We start from the raw sequence: 16,729 nt of genomic DNA, 5'->3' as shown, positions 1-16,729 counted from the left end.
TGCTGGAGGAGGGGATACCCCTGCAGCCCCGATGAGATGGCAGGCTGTCCCCCCACAGCCCATGGAGGTGAGCAGGGGAGCAGATGCCCACCTGCAGCCCGGGGAGAGAGGAACCCACTCCGGAGCAGGGGGATGCCCCCCAAGACGGCCGTGACTCCATGGGAAAGCCCACGCTGGTGCAGTCTGTGCCTGAAGGACTGCAGCCCACGGAAAGGACCCACACTGGGGCAGTTCGTGAAGGACTGCAGCCCGTGGGAAGGACTCGCATTGGAGAAGTTTGTGGAGGACTGTCTCCCGTGGGAGGGACCCCACGCTGGAGCAGGGGACGAGTGAGGATTCCTCCCCCTGAGAAGGAAGGAGTGGCAGAGACAATGTGTGATGAATTGACCCCAATCCCCATTCCCTGTCTCCCTGTGCTGCTGGAGAGAATGACGTAGAGAATTCGGGAGTGGACTTGAGCTAGGAAGGAGGGAGGGGTGGGGGGAAGGTGTTCTATGGTATGGCTTTACTTCTCAGTATCCTTGTTTTGATTTGATTTGTAGTAAATTACATTGATTTTGTTTCTTCCCTGAGATGAGCCTGTCTTTTGCCCATGACCATAACTGGTGAGTGATCCCTCCCTATCCTTGTCTTGACCCACAAGCTTTTCTTTATACTTTCTCCTCATCCCACCGGGGCCAGGGAGGAGGAGTGAGCGAGCAGCTTCCTGGTGCTTTGTTACTAGCTGGGCTGAAACCACGACACTAGGGAAAATATGGAAAAACCTTTTATTATGGAAGATCGGCACGTTCGTTGGACATGGGCTCAGAGGGCAGTTGGCTGTTGGGGTGTCCTTCGAGGATCCCGGCCTCTTTTACCTCAGCCAAAGTGCCAGGAGCCGGGGCACTGCGCGAGGGTCCCGGAGCCGGGGGGCTGGAGTCTGCGACGGCTTCAACGGGGGGCACTGCAAGGGGCAGGGAGATGATGAGCACAACAAGCCCATGCCACACTCCTTCCCTCCTCGGGTCACAGCCCTGCGCCTGTCCCCAGATCCCAGCTGGCTGTGGTGGCCACGTGGCCCTGGGGACCCTGTCCCCCCGGCTGCACCCCTCACCGGTGCCAGTGTCGCTGCAGTCACCGCACTCCCAGGAGTCAGCGTCTTCTCCCACGGCGGAGCAGAGCTGGTGGGTCCCGCGGGAGCCACAGGAGCTGCAGAGCAGAAGTCTCCAGGGCCTGGGGGAGCAACGGGACCCACTGTCACCAAAGGCCCCTGAGCTGTGGGGTTCCAGCCCCGGCACTGTGCTGAATCCACCTCCACTTTGGTCCCCTCCCCAGCAGCCGAGGTTGAGCTGCTGGCACGCACCCTGCGCCATGCCCGGCTCAGCATCCCAGGGAACCTCCATCCCTGCCCAAAGGAGGAGATGAAGGAATTGGCTCCTCACTGGGGCTGTGGGGACCGGGGCCACCAGCACTCACCCCTTCTCCTCCGCCTCCTTCCGTCCCACTGGGCACAGGCACTGGCTGGCATCGCAGGAGCTGTGCCGCACGTGTTGGTCGGCGAACGCCCCGTCCTCCTCCCAGGCAGCATCCCTGTGGGAACCGGGAACCTCTCAGCCCTGGTGCTGGAGGGGACACCCCACTCTGGAACCCAGGAAGGCAGGAGGGGACCGGCCAGAGCATCGTGGAGGGAGGCAGCGGGGAGGGCACCGACCTGTCGGGGATTTTGATGCCAAGGCGAAACATCTCCTCCTGGAAGGCGTCCACGTCCTGGCAGAGCGGGCAGCGGAAATGGTGCAGGCCAGAGCGCAGCGCCTGGCCCTGGGGCAGAGGTGGCCTCAGCATCCGTGGCAGGGGGGTCCCGCTCGCCACCCCCGGAGCTGGGTGACGGGGTGAGGACAGGGGTGATCACGTCAGGGGCCGGGGGCGATGCCGCCTACCTGGATGCAGCAGCGGTGGAACCGGGCGCTGGCGCAGGTGGGACAGACCAGGGTGTCGTAGCAGGGCCGCCGTGCCACCACCTCCTGGCAGACGAGGCAGGGGGTCTGGTCCTGCTGCACCGCCCGCACCCGCTGCACCGGCCGGTGCTTCCAGCAGAAGGACCTGGGGGACGCAGGTGGCGGTTCAGCCCCAGCCCCACTCTGCCCTGTCCCCGTCCCCATCCCCGTGGGGCGGCTACACTCACTTGAACTCCCCGAAGAACTGGGAGACGCAGCCCCGCTCGCTGCCGCAGGGGAAGTGGAAGCTCCGGGGGCAGTGCCGGCGCTGACAGGTGACCGAGGCACCCCGCAGCCGGCAGATGCAGCACCTCTGAGGACGGCACGGAGGGCGACGGTCAGCGCCATGTGCCCCCCGGCGAGCCCGGGTTGCCCTCGCCCGGCACAGCCCTGCCACGCTTCGGTGGGCCACCTGGCCGGTGACATGGGGCCACTGATAAAGCCGCCTACCTTCTCCAACTCCCCATTTTCCACAGAAATGGGCCTTTTTAGATCAAGGAGGATCTGGGGGGTTGCTCGCGGATGGCTGCCAGAGCATCACCCCTGGGGGCTGCTGACCGGTGTGGTGCCGGACACGGGGCATGGGGACCACGGTGGGGACACGTGCCCCCGGCCTCACCTTCTGTGCCACCCGCTCCAGCTCCTGCCAGATGTCAGGGAGGAGGAAGCCGTAGAAGCCCTCTTCATCGGCCCCTCGCTGGATCAGCCCGCTGGCGTGGTACTGCAAGAAGGGCAAAGAGGGCACGTGCCGGGGGCTGTCGGCGGTGCGGGGCTGGGGACCGGGGGGTGTCGAGCGCCGGGGACTCACCAGGCAGTTCTCATGGACGCAGAGCCCGTCCTGACAGCACAGCTGCCCGACCACCTCAGGGTCACAGTGTGCCCGCCGGCACAGCCCACACACTGCCGGGACGCAGCCGCACTGTTACCCCCAGCACCAGTGCCAGGGTGCCGGCGGGGGTAACGCCAGAAGCAGGATGGGGGAGAGGCCGGAGCACCTTCCCACCATGTGGGGGCCACTGCTTGCATGGCCAGACACCGGCCAAAATCTCCAGTGGCAGGTGCCTGGGGTGATGTTCTGCACTCACCTTCCTCCTCGGGGACCTGATGCTTCTTTACAGGCAGGGGAGGCGCAGAGGAGGGTCCTGCCTGCTCCTCCTGCAGCTCTGCGGGACACTGGGCAGGGGGGGGCTGCACCATGTTGCAGCACTGGGACCTCACCTCCATCACTGTGAGTGGCTGCAGCGAAGGAGATGGCTGGGCGTGGGGTCGTTGGTGAGGTCGAACACCATCTTGATCCTCCAGTGTCCGTGCCAAAGGTGCCACTGAGATGGCGGAGGTTGCCGAGGGTGTTTATCCAGCCCGGGTGCTTTGTGACAGCAGCGGTGCTGTGTGTTCTATCCTCTCCCCCATCCTGCTTCTGGCGTTACCCCCGCCGGCACCCTGGCACTGGTGCTGGGCGTAACAGTGCGGCTGCGTCCCAGCAGTGTGTGGGCTGTGCCGGCGGGCACACTGTGACCCCGAGGTGGTCGGGCAGCTGTGCTGTCAGGACGGGCTCTGCGTCCATGAGAACTGCCTGGTGAGTCCCCGGCGCTCGACACCCCCCGGTCCCCAGCCCCGCACCGCCGACAGCCCCCGGCACGTGCCCTCTTTGCCCTTCTTGCAGTACCACGCCAGCGGGCTGATCCAGCGAGGGGCCGATGAAGAGGGCTTCTACGGCTTCCTCCTCCCTGACATCTGGCAGGAGCTGGAGCGGGTGGCACAGAAGGTGAGGCCGGGGGCACGTGTCCCCACCGTGGTCCCCATGCCCCGTGTCCGGCGCCGCACCGGTCAGCAGCCCCCAGGGGTGATGCTCTGGCAGCCATCCGCGAGCAACCCCCCAGATCCTCCTTCGTCTAAAAAGGCCCATTTCTGTGGAAAATGGGGAGTTGGAGAAGGTAGGCGGCTTTATCAGTGACCCCGTGTCACCGGCCGGGGCAGAGTGGGGCCGGGGCTGAACCGCCACCTGTGTCCCCCAGGTCCTTTGCTGGAACACCGGCCAGTGCAGCGGGTGCAGGCGGTGCAGCAGGACCAGACCCCCTGCCTCGTCTGCCAGGAGGTGGTGGCACGGTGGCCCTGCTACGACACCCTGGTCTGTCCCACCTGCGCCAGCGCCCGGTTCCACCGCTGCTGCATCCAGGTAGGCGGCATCGCCCCCGGCCCCTGATGTGATCACCCCTGTCCTCACCCCGTCACCCAGCACCCCAGCACAGGGACCCTCGCACAGTGCCCCAGCTCCCAGCACTGGGGCTAAGTTAAAAAAAGGTCGGGATCCTCAAAGGACACCCCGACAGCGAACTGCCCTCTGAGCCCATGTCCAACAAACACACAGATCCTCCATAATAAAAGTTTATTTTAATATTTTTACTTGTCTTAGCAAAATATATTTATTTTAACTTAAATAAGTTAAATAAAATAAACTTTCCCTCTGAAGGCAGCATCAGTTCAAGTACGCTCCCGCGTGCCGGGGGCTGGAAGCCCAGCCCGCCGGGGGCAGCAGCAGGGGCATGGCGGGTGGCACCGGGGAAGGGTCAGTTCTTCAGGGTCTGGAAGTGGTTCAGGTGCGCCTGCACCCAGGGCGCCTGGGGGTCCACGCACAGCTCCTTCTTCTTCTTGGTGACCAGGCTGCCGGGAGAAAACCCGCGTCGGTCGGGGCGCTCAGCCAGGGCCGTGGGGTGCCTGTGCTGGGTCCTGCCGGCAGCGCCCCGTCCCCGTTCCCGTCCCCCTCCCGGCCACCCTCAGGGCGCTGCCCCGGCCGTCGCAGCCCGAGCCCCCGGCAGGGCGGCGGTGGGCACTCACATCACTCCCGGCTTGGCGCAGCGGCTGCTGGTGACGTAGACGGAGGCGATGAGGCCGCGCGGGACGGGGCGTTGCTGGTAGCTGAAGCAGCAGGTGGTGGGGATGCCGTCTGCGAGGGCAGAGAGACGGACGGACCGCCCCGGTGAGACCCCGGCCACAGCACGGGCTCCGGCCCCAGGGACGCGCCATCTCCCCCGGCCCCCCGTGCGTCACGTTCCCTGGCGGCGGCCCCCCAGGACGGCCCGAGCCTGAGCCCCATCCCCATCCCCGGCGTTGGCGGTGGTCTCCCGCTCGCAGCCCTCCCCAGAGCCGCGAGGGTCCCCGCTGACGGGGACGGGGGTCTCCGTCAGCTCCCGCGGAGCGATGGCACACCCCGCCCCGGGCAGGACGCGGCGATGCCGGACTCACCGAGATGGGCCTCGGACGGGGAGCAGGCGGCCACGAGGAGGAGAGCGACCAGGGCGGCTGCGGGGACCTTCATGGTGCTGCGGGGGCCGAGGGATTCGCGAGCGGGGCTGGAGCTGGAGCTGGAGCTGGAGCTGGGGGGCTGCTGGGCTCTCCTCTGCACGATGCTCGGCCCCTGCGGCGCTGCCCGCCTTTTATCCCTGGCCGCTGGGCGGGCGCGGGGTTTCAAGGGAACGAAAATGAGCGCATCGTAACGGGGAAATTATGTCAGGATCGTCCAGCTTTGCTGAGCTGGAGAAGGCAGGGCAACCGCAGAAGGGGAAGTGCCGGCCGTGGGGCTGCCACTTTCAGATTCCATTTGGGGGCCCGGCGGGGACCGGCCAGAGCCCAAGCCCCCACGACACCAACCCTGCCGCTGCTGCAAGCACCCCACCGGCCTCGAGCCAGGCCGGGGCGCCAAGCTCGGTGGCCAGAGCCCCGATGGCAGTGCCAAGCAGGCGGCCGTGAAGCACCACCGGCAAGCTCCAGGCGGGGATTTGCCTTCCGACAGCCCCAGAGGCGTCGCCGTGTCGGGGGGCTGCGGACCTGCTCTGCGGCCCAGCTGAGATGCCAGGGCACGGACACCCCCAGAAAGCCACTGCCAGGGGTCAAATCCCAACTTATCCCCAGTTTTGCCAGAAATACCACTTCTCACCCTGCTCCACCGGTCACAGCAGGCATACGGAGTTAGCCCCATAACAATGCATTGCACATACATTCATCTCCACTTGGTTGATTCTTGGTTGGACATGTCAGAAGGAAAGATCGTGCAGGAATGAGGTGGTGTTGAGCTAGAAGTGACTGGGAGTCTCACATTTTTCCCTTTGTCCTGGTAATACATCAAAAGTACTATTCTCACGCTGGAAATGTTGCAGAGACATGGAGGATTGGATGGCTTGTAGGGACTGGACTCTGTTGCTCTGCTCCAGGGCTGGAGCAGTAGGCTCAGGCTGCAGCCTAACCTGCCACCCTCCCAGTCCCCAGGGTGAACAGAGGATTTACACCTCTCCAGGAATTTTAGTTTTGGCTGCAATCTGCAGCCTCTTAACAGTCAAGATGTTACATTTACTGCTTGCCCACTTCTTCCCAAGCAGGATAATTTCATCCAATTTAAGCGCTCTGTACTGCCTTAGCCCCCCAAAAGCAAATACATCCATTTCAGGAGATAGGGCACTAAGAGTAGGAGCTGGAGGGAGGAGTGGATTCTGCTGGCGCCCACTGAGATCAGCTCATTGCAGCCTTGCAGATGGAACCTCAAGGAGCTCATAGCATGAATGAAAAGGGGCAACATTTCCAATCCCAGAGGGTGATTCCAGAACGCCCCCGCCAGTGCACACCCAGAAGGAAAGAGCTGCCAAAGTTGCTACTTCCTCTTTTTTTTTTTTTTTTTTCTGTTTCCCCAGCCTTACCCTGATGCTGCCCCATGGTGCCACAAAAGTTTTGTTGCCCAGCTACCACACAAACCCCTGGCCTCCCACTGCCTGCCTCCTGACCCTTGCTGGGGCATGACTAATTCCTTCCACCATGATTCAAAGCAAAAAGTCTAACTCATCAAGATGCTGAGTAATGGCTGTGCCCATCTCCCCATCCTCACCGCATGGCAGGGGCGATTCTCCCCATTCCGAAGCAGGGATAAACCTCACGGTGGCTGCAATGGCCTTTTGCCCAGAAAACTTTCCCATCCCAACAGGTCCCTGTCTGAAGGATGCATCCCTCCGAGCTAGCCCTTGAGAGGAGGTGTAGGATTAGGAGAAAAGGTCATGATTGTTTCTTTTAGAAAAGATGGGTCAGAGGTGAGAACCGCTGTAAATCATCTCACTGGAGACCTTCAGGAGGAGCTAGGCAGCGCTGATGTGGCCTCAGCGTGGTGATATGAACAGAAGGGACTTCCCCAGGTTCCTTCTCCAACTGCTAATGTTTCAGCTATTTCTGTTTAAGCTGCTCTGCGCCTGGGGCTACGGATGAATAAATCCTTTGTAATTAATGGTGACCAGGGTCTTCATCTGGGGCATTTAAGAAGGGCTTGGAGGAGTGGTAGTACCTGCTATAAATGCTCCTGCTTGTCAAATGTCACTGGATACACAAAAGCAGAAGGAAAAGGCTCAATTCCTCAGACGGCTGAAGATCTGTGTGAGTTTTTCTGTGAATGCCATTGCAGAGTCACTAAGAGGTTTCTCCTAACCTCAAAGCATCTTCTGTGTGCAGCGGAATTTCAAGTTCAGGGGTCAGCCAGCAGAAGCCTTTTGTGTTTTTACAAACCTCTCTGCCTGAAAACCCCCACATCTCCCACGAACACCTGCCCCAGACCTCTGCCCTCCAACTACCCCATTCTGGCATTTCTCCTGCCCTCACCAGAGCCAGCTTCGCTTTCTTTAACAAGGAGAAGTCCAGGGGAGGACATCAGCGTGCGACAGGCTGTTATAATGAAGGCAACCAGCAACTGCTCCTCTCGGTCAACTGTTGGAACAAGATGCTGAGCTACCCAAACCTCAGGGGGGGATAATTCTGGGAAGAGCAGCCCCAAGTCAGGGTTGAGCTTGGCTTGGGCAGGAGAACCAAGTCATGGGGCCCACAGCTGCGGATGAGCAATGGCAGTGAGCAACGCTGGCTCGGTGGGAACCCCTTGGCCTGCCCAAGCAGAGAGGAGTGGGATAGGTAAGAGCGTAGCAATGGGAAATGAGAAATGCCAGGGTGGTGGTGAGGAATATCCCACACCCAGCAAGTATTAGAAACTGAGATCATCGCAATGACAAGCAGAAGCATGATGATCTGTGGCTATCGGCTTTAGCAGTTACCACAGGAAAGTTTGTCATCCAGTAGGAGCCACAGAAAATCTCACAATTGCAAAGATTATTTCTGTTGGAAATGGCAAAAATATTTCCTCTTTGCTGCAGAAGTGGTTGGCCAAGCTTTCAGTTCTCCATTTAGATGAGAGCCGGATGGGACTTCTTACTGGATGCTGATGAAATACTTTCCCTTCTAACTGGAATCGAGGATATTACAACGAATTGCACAAAACTGCAGCTCAGCAAAAGTAGATAGTTTGTGTTTAAGTGCATTTAAGGAATTAAATATAAGGAACTGATATAAAGGGAGAGTGAAGAAATTACTTATGGTTTTACTTCTCCTGCCATGGAAGACCTCTGTAAGCAGATGACTTTCTAATCCAGCAGAGAAACACAAGAGAAATTCAAGGCACAGGAAAGGGGGGAAACACAGGAGACAAGAAAACCCAGCTTTCCAAATACAAATTTGAAAAACAAAAGAAAGTAAAGGCCCATTAGTTAGGAAGGGGAGCACGTAGCCAAAGATGCCACCTCTTTTTGGCTTGTCGTTGCATAAAGAAAACAAGAGGTTATGGTCAAGTACTCAACACAATCAAAATTTAGTGCACGCAGGTGAAAAAAGGCAAAAGAGAACAAATAAGGAAGAGGTAGATAAGGCAGGTGTAGTCAAACAAAAAGGCCTCAGAGATTCCCCTAACTCCCACCCCAGCCAGGCTATGGCCATCTCTAAATCACAGGTGATTAGCAAGACAAACTCACATGGAGTAGAAGAGGTACCAGAAAGCCAGTGATGAGCAAACATGACACAAGTCTTGCATTATCAGATGCTTTTGGCACTGCCTTGCATATGTCTCCTTAAGAAAACGAGGGAATTAAAGTCTAAAAAACACATTACCCCCAGGGGCTGTGAGCACAGTTAAAAGAGCAGAGGGACCCTCATTACTGACCTGATGGCAGGCAGCTGGCAAGGCAGAGGGGGACAAGTCGAGGCACGGTGACAGGTGAAGAACTGCACTGAGACGGCAGCCAGAAACAGCAGGGACAGAGTGGGGTCAGAGCAGGCCGCCAGATTTGCTCAGTACTGGGGTGACTGCTGCTGGTGAGAAACTTGCCCCTTAGGGACGTGCATTTCAAGAAATAAGTGATAGGAGAAGAGCAAGAAAAGAGCACTAAGAAAGTCTTGTGTCCAGACAGGGCAGCCAGCCAATGCCACGGGATTCATTTAGACTAGAAGAGAAGACGAGGGATGATCTCAGTCACTGTAAGAGGACAGCATCACTTTCTGGTCCCCGACCAGCTCTTAAGGAAAGCCGAGACACAGCTGCCTCAGTCTGCAACTGACTTTAGGAAAGCCTCCCAAACTCTGCAGATTTATCCTGAGGACAAATCCCTGCTCGCTGCCAGAAGCAGGCTGTATTTCTGACCCGGAGTCAGGGCAGAGGGATGCTCTCTGCACCTCTTTCAGGAGAGGCTGCCAGACACACGGGGCCCAGCGTCTCGCAGCACAAAAGGGATCGCGGCAGCCCTTCTGCCTTCACCATGCACCAGAATAAGAAGGAAACCACGGGCAGAAAGAAATGAAAGAAACTGCCAACACCACAATCCCATGCAAGTGTAGAGGAAACCACACGGCATTACGCAACATCTGTCTGGGAAGTGTCACTCATCATTGATAAAAATTATGCAAAGGGGTCCCATGGGTAGAGGTTACAAGGAAAACACAGATCACCCATCACTCTCACCCTGCAGCAAGCTGTCACTGACCCTTGCATATACTGTTTTATAAGAGTAACTCAGCGTCCAAAGCGGAATTCCTAAACCAGTCCCCACTGAACTCTTTAATACAAATTCCTGAATGTCCTTTCCCTCTCAGAGAATCCTGTGTTATGCCCTGCACAAAGACACACAACCCAGGACAGGGATTTTTCTATGGTCCTGGATCAAAGACAGTCCTCCCCACAGCTTGAGCAACTTCTACACTAGACTGAAAGGAAAGAGAGCGGCAAGAGCAAAAATAATCTCCTCCCAGGCAGGAGGTTGCAGCACACCATTGTGCATGCACACATTACAGAAAAACACAAGGGGATTAGTAAGGTCCAACAAAAGGACGTGTGCCTGCCACCTTCCAGCCACCCAGCACAGCTCTACCAAACCACAGAGACACCCGGAGCTGGTTATCCTCAGCTCTATGTCTGAGAGCTTAGAGACCACCCCAGGGGACAGATTTCACCCCGAGACGGCTGCAGCCCCAGCTTCTCTCACCTCTCCCAGACTCCCCATGTTGAGTCCAAGTCCCCAGCCTCAAGCACCCTTCGCTCCTTAAGGCAAGGAGATAGATTTCTTTAAAGAAAACCAGGGAAGAGAAATGCTGCATGGGCAGAGCAACTGTTTACATGAGAAAGAAGACCCCTGCTTCACCTAAACGTAAATACATCCCTCTATTAGCAAGATTCAGAGCACAAGGCACAGTGAAACCACCCGGGTTCAAAGCTCACCAGCCCACTGGACCATCTTGCCACACCGTGAACTTGGCTTCGCTCTGCCCTAACTCCCCCAAACAGCACTCACAGCCTTCTTGCCTTCTTTCCTTCTTTTGCTCTCTCTCTGCCCCCCACCCCATGCCTACCTCCCACCCCAGACCCCATCCTGCTATTTATCTCCTGTGGCTCCCAACTTGCACTGCAGCCTTGTCCTCATCCTTGCGCTCAAGTGGAGGAAAAACCTGGGGCTAATTCTCACCAGGGCTGGTTTGGGTTTTGTAAAGGCATATGGACTCTGGTCTCCCAGATGTACTGACCTACAGCTCTTCCGTGCAATTTAGCAGAGCCAGTGGCTCTCGGCTACTGCCTCTGTAGAGATCTGTGCCTGTCCACGTGAGTCCATCACTGGGACTTTAAAAAGAAGTTGTCTGACTGCAATAAGTGATTTCAGTTTTGAGTTTGTAGACACCAACTATTGCTACCTCCTGCACCCAGACGGCAGATTGCATAAGACCCATTTCCATTCAAACAGGCTAAAAATAAAAAATTATCTAAACTCACATAGCTGGGGTTATCTCATAGCAATTGTTTGTCTGTCTTCTCCACTTTTTGCCCTTGATGAGGCCTTCTGGCAGAGAGTTTCACGTGTTAATTATGCCTTGTGTCAAGATATTTCCCTCTAGTGCATGGTTTCTCTCTTTAAATGGTTTTAACCACTTAGATGTCCCTTTCTTCTTCTGCATGAAAGGGTAAGTAATCAATATTGAATGTTTATTTTTAAGCTCTCTTCATCTATTTGCCCCATTCTTTTCAATCTTTCATCTCCAAGTCACTAAACGCTTTCATCACCTAGCTCAAAGTCTTCTGTGTCAGCTCTATCCATCTCTGAGTCAAAATGATCAGAGCTGAATGTGGCATTCAGAGATCATCCTGCTGGTTTCTACAACAACATTATGGTGTTTGGAGAATTAGTTTCTGTCCCATCCTTCGCACACTCCAATATTCTGCTTAATCCTCGGACTTGCAGCACTAAAGATCAACTCTAGAAAATAAGGAGATATTAAGTCTCATTTTCTAAAAGAAGATGGCATTTAGGGGACCTGAATGTCATTGAAGAGGAATGGAACAGAGACTTCTAAGTCACATGGGCCAAATACTCAGGACGCAAATATCTTTAAAATCTGTCTATAAACTCAAAAACATTACCACAGGCCTTTTTCTTCCCCAAGTAGCTGTAGTTCATTTGACCTTAGAAACAGAAATTAGTATTTCAAATGACTCCTGAGTGAATGTCATCTGCTAGCATGTTGCTCCATCAACCAACTCTGTTAAACGCCAGTCTTCTCCAACCCTGATTAATGTAAATAATCTTGTATTTCGCAGACATATGCCTCCCACTGAACTCCCCTCTCCAGATCGTCAGGCATCGCACAAGATACAACATATTCGCAGTACATCACACAGTATGGGTCCTGATGCACACCAACACTAACCTAATAGCTTCCTTTTATAAGTTCACAGATATTTGCGACGAAGGAAATGCAGTAGATCTCGCTCATCTGGGCTTCAGTAAGACATTTGAAATGGTGCCACATAGTAAATTATTAGCTAAGCCTGAGAAGATGTGACTGGCATATGAAATGTAAAGTGGGTAAAGAGCCGTCTGAAAGGGGCATGGTAATTGCTTCAGCTGAAAGGGGATGTGCTAGACTGAAGGGGGTTTACCAGTACAGTTCCTTGAGTTTCTGCCTCAAAAATTATTCTGCTTAACATTTGCATTAATGATCTTGGCACAAAAAGCAGGAGAATGCAAAGGAAATTTGCTGATGAGGCAAAACGAGATGCTATCATCAATCTAGAAGAGGCCAGGGTATCACACAGAAAGATTATAATGACCTTGAAGACTGGAGTAATGGAGAAAGGATTTGATTCAGCAGTGCAGACTGTACGATCATGCTGCTGGGGACAAGGGACAACAGTAGCAGCCGTTCCAGTTTGGGAGGCTGTCGGCTAGAAATGTCTGGGGCAGGGAAAGACTCGTGCTACAGATCACAAGACTGTGACAAGACCCTGGTGTTACACGACACGAGAAGAGTCAAATGCAATGAGCTTGGGTTGAGGGGTTAGGAAAATGAGGGACTAATCTGTGTGAATGCATCAGAGTTGACACCAGGGGTGGAAAAGAGGTGTGGTGGACACTGTGGGTATAAGGACATATGGCTAGAAACTGGCTGGGAATACAAATAAATGGGAAATTAGATTTCCACATGAAAGTAGTAAGTCTCTCATGCAGGTTTCTGACCCAAGCAGGGCAGATAAAAACCAACCACCACTCAAATGGGTATCAGTCCCACTGTGCAACCAGCATGCTCGAGAAGCCTGCCAGATCAGAGGTGTGATCTTCCCTCTGAATTTGAACTGGTTTGTCTTTACAAGGGCCTGATATTCATAGAGGCGTTTTAGAGTCCTGCTTTAAAAGGTGTCACTAACTGCAATGTTGTTTTGGAATCAAACCTTCTGCAAGGCTGTACAAATGCCGTCAGCCTGGGCGGACGGCAGCTGCCTGCTCTCTTATTCCCAGGACAAACACTAGATTCACGTGTTCCCCTCCACAACTGGAGGTGGTTTCAGTGGTTGTGGGGGTTTTGGTATGCGATTAACTGCTTCACTCTGGCCTGCTCAGCTCAACTGTTCAGTCTGGAATCACTGAATAATAGCACTTACAAATTTTTCCTCTTTCTCTGCCCTGAAGGTGCAGGGCTGAGGCAGAGTCTCTCGTAGTGCAGGCAGCTCCATCTCCTAAGCTGACTACTTGCTGCTTCTGCTCCCCAGGAGAGAATTTAGTTTTGTAGTGGCAACATTTTACTCTTCACATTCCCTGTGTTTACCCATCTCAGATCGCTGTCCTTGCTGCCACATCCCCAGGAACACGGTCACCTTCACTGCAGCACCTAAGTACATCAAATCTCCTTTGGGATCATCAGGGGTTTCTGTTTATCTCTTTTTGGTTTCTCTGTATACTTGGGTATGATGAGTCCCTCAGAGCTTCCTGTGCTGCCTCTCTGCTGAGTCAAAAGATTTTTATAACACTATTTTAAATTTTCAGGCTTTTTCTATTGACTTCCTCTTTCTCTGGAATCTCCCTTTTGAATTTACCAGCACCAGACTATTTCTGGGGTCAGCCTGTATCCTTTTCCTCTTGCTCCTTTCAACCACAGGATGTAGGACTGAATCACACTGTAGGCAGGATTATTTATTGGTCCCTCCTCTTCTCTTACTTCTATCCCCCCAGTCTGTAAACCTCAGCACCCCACAGCATCCCCCCACTCTCATGGCCCAGCCACAAAGCTGTCTCTTTGGACAGTTTCTTCCACTTTTCAGCTGAAGGGGACTGATTTTTCCTTCTGTAAATTCTCCAGTGAGAGCACAGAGGTTTATGGCCCAGCAGGTAACAAGCTGTCACATCTTGCCTTTGCTTTTAGGACCAAGCCTGGAGTAATGGCAAGCATTAGCCCTTTACCATCCTTTTAAGAGATGGCTCCTTCCTGCAGACTCCATGCCCTAACCCTGCTGGGTGTAATTCAGCAAGACAAAGCCTTCTCCTCCCAGGAGAGGTATGGCTCCTGATTCAAAGTGTGCTCTGTGGTGTGAAAACTACTTTCTACCCCAGACTAAATGCCTCAATGCAGTCCTAGGGGTGGGCTCCCCCATGTGCTCAGAGCCCCTCCAAAAAGCAGACCCTGCTACCCCTGAAAAGGCCTGGCAGGAAGATGGAGAGGAGTCCCAAGGGTGCAAAGAACTAGAAATAACAACACATAGCTAAGTCTTGCATCTGGGCCTGTCTTTTGCCCATAGAGCTATGTGAAAACAGTTTGACCTGTGATTTTTGCCACCAAGGACTCACCACAGCTGTCCCCACGCCAGGACTCTGTCCCCACCAACTCCCCATCACCAAGAGCAGCAGGCTGGGAGCACACATGGCAGTGGCAAATTAAGGGTGCTAGCCTCGTTCCCCACACACACACACACTCCTGAGGTTTGAGCACAAGTGCCAGGGATGCTCTGGGTAGGACACAAGAAGTTGGCAGCCGCCTCCAGCAACAGAGAACAAATATCTTGGGCACAAGAGACAGCAGTAGACCTTGCTGGCTCAGAGCGCACGAGGCTAGAGAGAAGCAAGGTAGCAAAGCAGCGAGATGCAGGGATGACTGCCTGTTTGCAAGGAAGAGGAAGAAGCTCGCTTGTGCATAATTCTGCAAGAGCAGTCCATGAAGGCAGGATGTGAACTCATCGTGCTACTGGTGACTGGACTCCTTAACAGCAGCCGTGCAGGGAGGAAAAGGTCAAGAGCAGATGACTCAGGGGTCAGCTACATGCACTGTGATGCCCACCTTCCAGGGCCAGGTTAACTCTGGATCCAGGCTAGGTGAATATGAACTAGCTGGTCTTTCAGAAACAGGTCCCTGGAGAGGACATGCTGTCTCTAAGGGCTAAACAGCATTTGCTCACTCCCACAGCTCAGATTAGGAGCACCCTGCTGAGCAAGAACATGCAGTTTCCCATCTAAGGTTTTTATGAGGGCAGGGAGAGCCCCTTGGGGTTAGAGCAAGTGGTTTTTCAGAGCAACACAAAACAGGGCTGGGGAGAGTCATCAACTTCTACACAGAAGATCAACAGTCAGCGTCACTCCAGGAACAGAATTCCTCGCTCTCCAGGTGATCTACCAGCATTTCCTCACTGCTGCAGTATTTTTTTTTCCATTTTTTGCCGTTGTCTGAGACCAGAACAGTGTGTCTTACCCAGCATGAAAACAAAGGATTAATTTGTTCTTTCCTCCTTGCAGTGACCCTTGTAGACTGTTCTCAGGCCTCTCCCACCCTCTTTAGACGGCACACCACAATTCTTCCACGCTCTGCAAATTTAACAGGCCTACGCTTGTTTCAGATAGCATTAATGAAAATATCACATAGCACCAGACCCATGGGGTCCCACATGCTTCTGGCAGTCATGGATGAAATCCACTCAGAAGGCCATTTTCACAGTCTGATGATGACAATGATGTGTCAGAACTATTATAGGGGGTTTTTTTGTAATATGTGGAGCTAGCTCATACCCACGGGACTGAGCTGTTTGTGCAATAATCACTTCTCAGAGCACAGTACTTGCACATTTTGAATCCCCATCAAAAATTATGTCAGGTTAAACTCCAGGAAGGGAATACAAGCAAGCTGAGGCTAGTGTGGGAACATACAAATTGGCAGAGATTCCCAAGGAGCAATGCAGGGTTTCTGAGCCAGGTCTTTCCGAGCTGTTGTAGAGCAGGTCTAAGCTGTGCAGCAGAGCAGCATTGCAGCACCATCTGCTGACTACTGCTTGCAGGTCTTCACCCTCATCAGTGGTGTTAGGCCACGACTGTTCAAAGATCGTGACAGCATCATCAGATAAATACCTCGCTCTTTGGGTAACAAATCTTGCAATTACCAATTAGAACAAGATACCTGTGTTCTCTTCCCTGCTTTGGGAAACACCAGGGCTCATGCTTCTCATAATTTCTTCAACTGAAACACAATCTCAGATGCTCCTCAACACAGCTGTAGCTGCCTGTTTTAAGAACTGGTCAGTTCTGCAAGGCAGTATGAGCATCAGAACCACCAACATACAAAGTTTAATTGCTGCAAATATTTATTTAGGTTTTAAGCAAACTAATGCCCGGGTGGGACTTCTCTTTGCAGTGCCCTCCCAGCAACAGCCCAGTACATCTGACTCCATCTGTGGTTGTGCAAGCATTTCTCCAACAGATCCCAGCTCCTATTGCCCCATAGTCTAATCCTGCAACACCCATACAAGTATGCAGGGACATGGTGCTGCACATAAGCAACACACAGCAAGAGTACCTGCGAGCCAGCAGGCTGAGAACAGCTTGTGCACATAGACTTCATTTTTAAGTTGGCAGCAGTATGACCCTATCTTTTTCTTCATTGTGATATCCAGGACCAAGTCCAAAGAAATAAATCAGTCGTGCATGTGGAGCAGTTCTCTTCCTCTATACCCCATATCATGATGCAGCTCAGTTATGACAGCAAAAGGAAGCCCCAGCACATGTGGCAGAATGAGGTTACAAGCCTAACTATCTGTGGCAAGATACAAAATAAAATTTAAAAAAAATAGGAAACAGGAACAGAAGAACCAGGGAAATCCCAGCACTCTTCCC

General features: G+C 53.9%; 3 protein-coding genes across 3 annotated transcripts in view; 1 reads left to right on the top strand and 2 right to left on the bottom strand.

Moving 5' to 3' along the window:
* SUMF2 (sulfatase modifying factor 2) overlaps positions 1–16,729 on the top strand; it is a 221,877-nt gene that overhangs the window by 124,773 nt on the left and 80,375 nt on the right. The window lies entirely within an intron of this gene.
* LOC126039843 (PHD finger protein 7-like) lies at positions 771–3,281 on the bottom strand. The gene is made up of 9 exons (XM_049803563.1): positions 3,059–3,281; positions 2,782–2,873; positions 2,593–2,694; positions 2,162–2,286; positions 1,917–2,079; positions 1,691–1,797; positions 1,456–1,569; positions 1,094–1,212; positions 771–943 (listed from the first exon to the last, which is right to left on the bottom strand). The coding sequence occupies exons 1-9, from the start codon at positions 3,195–3,197 to the stop codon at positions 771–773; spliced, it is 1,134 nt and encodes a 377-aa protein (XP_049659520.1). The 5' UTR covers positions 3,198–3,281.
* Positions 4,444–5,369, bottom strand: LOC126039845 (C-C motif chemokine 3-like). The gene is made up of 3 exons (XM_049803566.1): positions 5,217–5,369; positions 4,809–4,917; positions 4,444–4,634 (listed from the first exon to the last, which is right to left on the bottom strand). The coding sequence occupies exons 1-3, from the start codon at positions 5,287–5,289 to the stop codon at positions 4,541–4,543; spliced, it is 276 nt and encodes a 91-aa protein (XP_049659523.1). The 5' UTR covers positions 5,290–5,369; the 3' UTR covers positions 4,444–4,540.

The sequence above is a fragment of the Accipiter gentilis genome, chromosome 6 (genome assembly GCF_929443795.1).
Source record: "Accipiter gentilis chromosome 6, bAccGen1.1, whole genome shotgun sequence".
NCBI lineage: Eukaryota > Metazoa > Chordata > Aves > Accipitriformes > Accipitridae > Astur > Astur gentilis.
Note: the sequence above shows the minus strand (reverse complement) of the source record. Positions and strands in the feature narration are given on the sequence as shown.

What these genes read in the sequence shown, in the direction of transcription:
- LOC126039843 (XM_049803563.1), bottom strand. Translation starts at nt 3,197, where the DNA reads ATGGAGGTGAGGTCCCAGTGCTGCAACATGGTGCAGCCCCCCCCTGCC. An exon ending in GCGTCCATGAGAACTGCCTG is followed by an intron (nt 2,695 to 2,781) that starts GTGAGTCCCCGG and finishes CCCTTCTTGCAG; the next exon opens with TACCACGCCAGCGGGCTGAT. An exon ending in CAGTTCTTCGGGGAGTTCAA is followed by an intron (nt 2,080 to 2,161) that starts GTGAGTGTAGCC and finishes TGCGTCCCCCAG; the next exon opens with GTCCTTCTGCTGGAAGCACC.
- LOC126039845 (XM_049803566.1), bottom strand. Translation starts at nt 5,289, where the DNA reads ATGAAGGTCCCCGCAGCCGCCCTGGTCGCTCTCCTCCTCGTGGCCGCC. An exon ending in CCCGTCCGAGGCCCATCTCG is followed by an intron (nt 4,918 to 5,216) that starts GTGAGTCCGGCA and finishes CTGCCCTCGCAG; the next exon opens with ACGGCATCCCCACCACCTGC. An exon ending in TGCGCCAAGCCGGGAGTGAT is followed by an intron (nt 4,635 to 4,808) that starts GTGAGTGCCCAC and finishes TTCTCCCGGCAG; the next exon opens with CCTGGTCACCAAGAAGAAGA.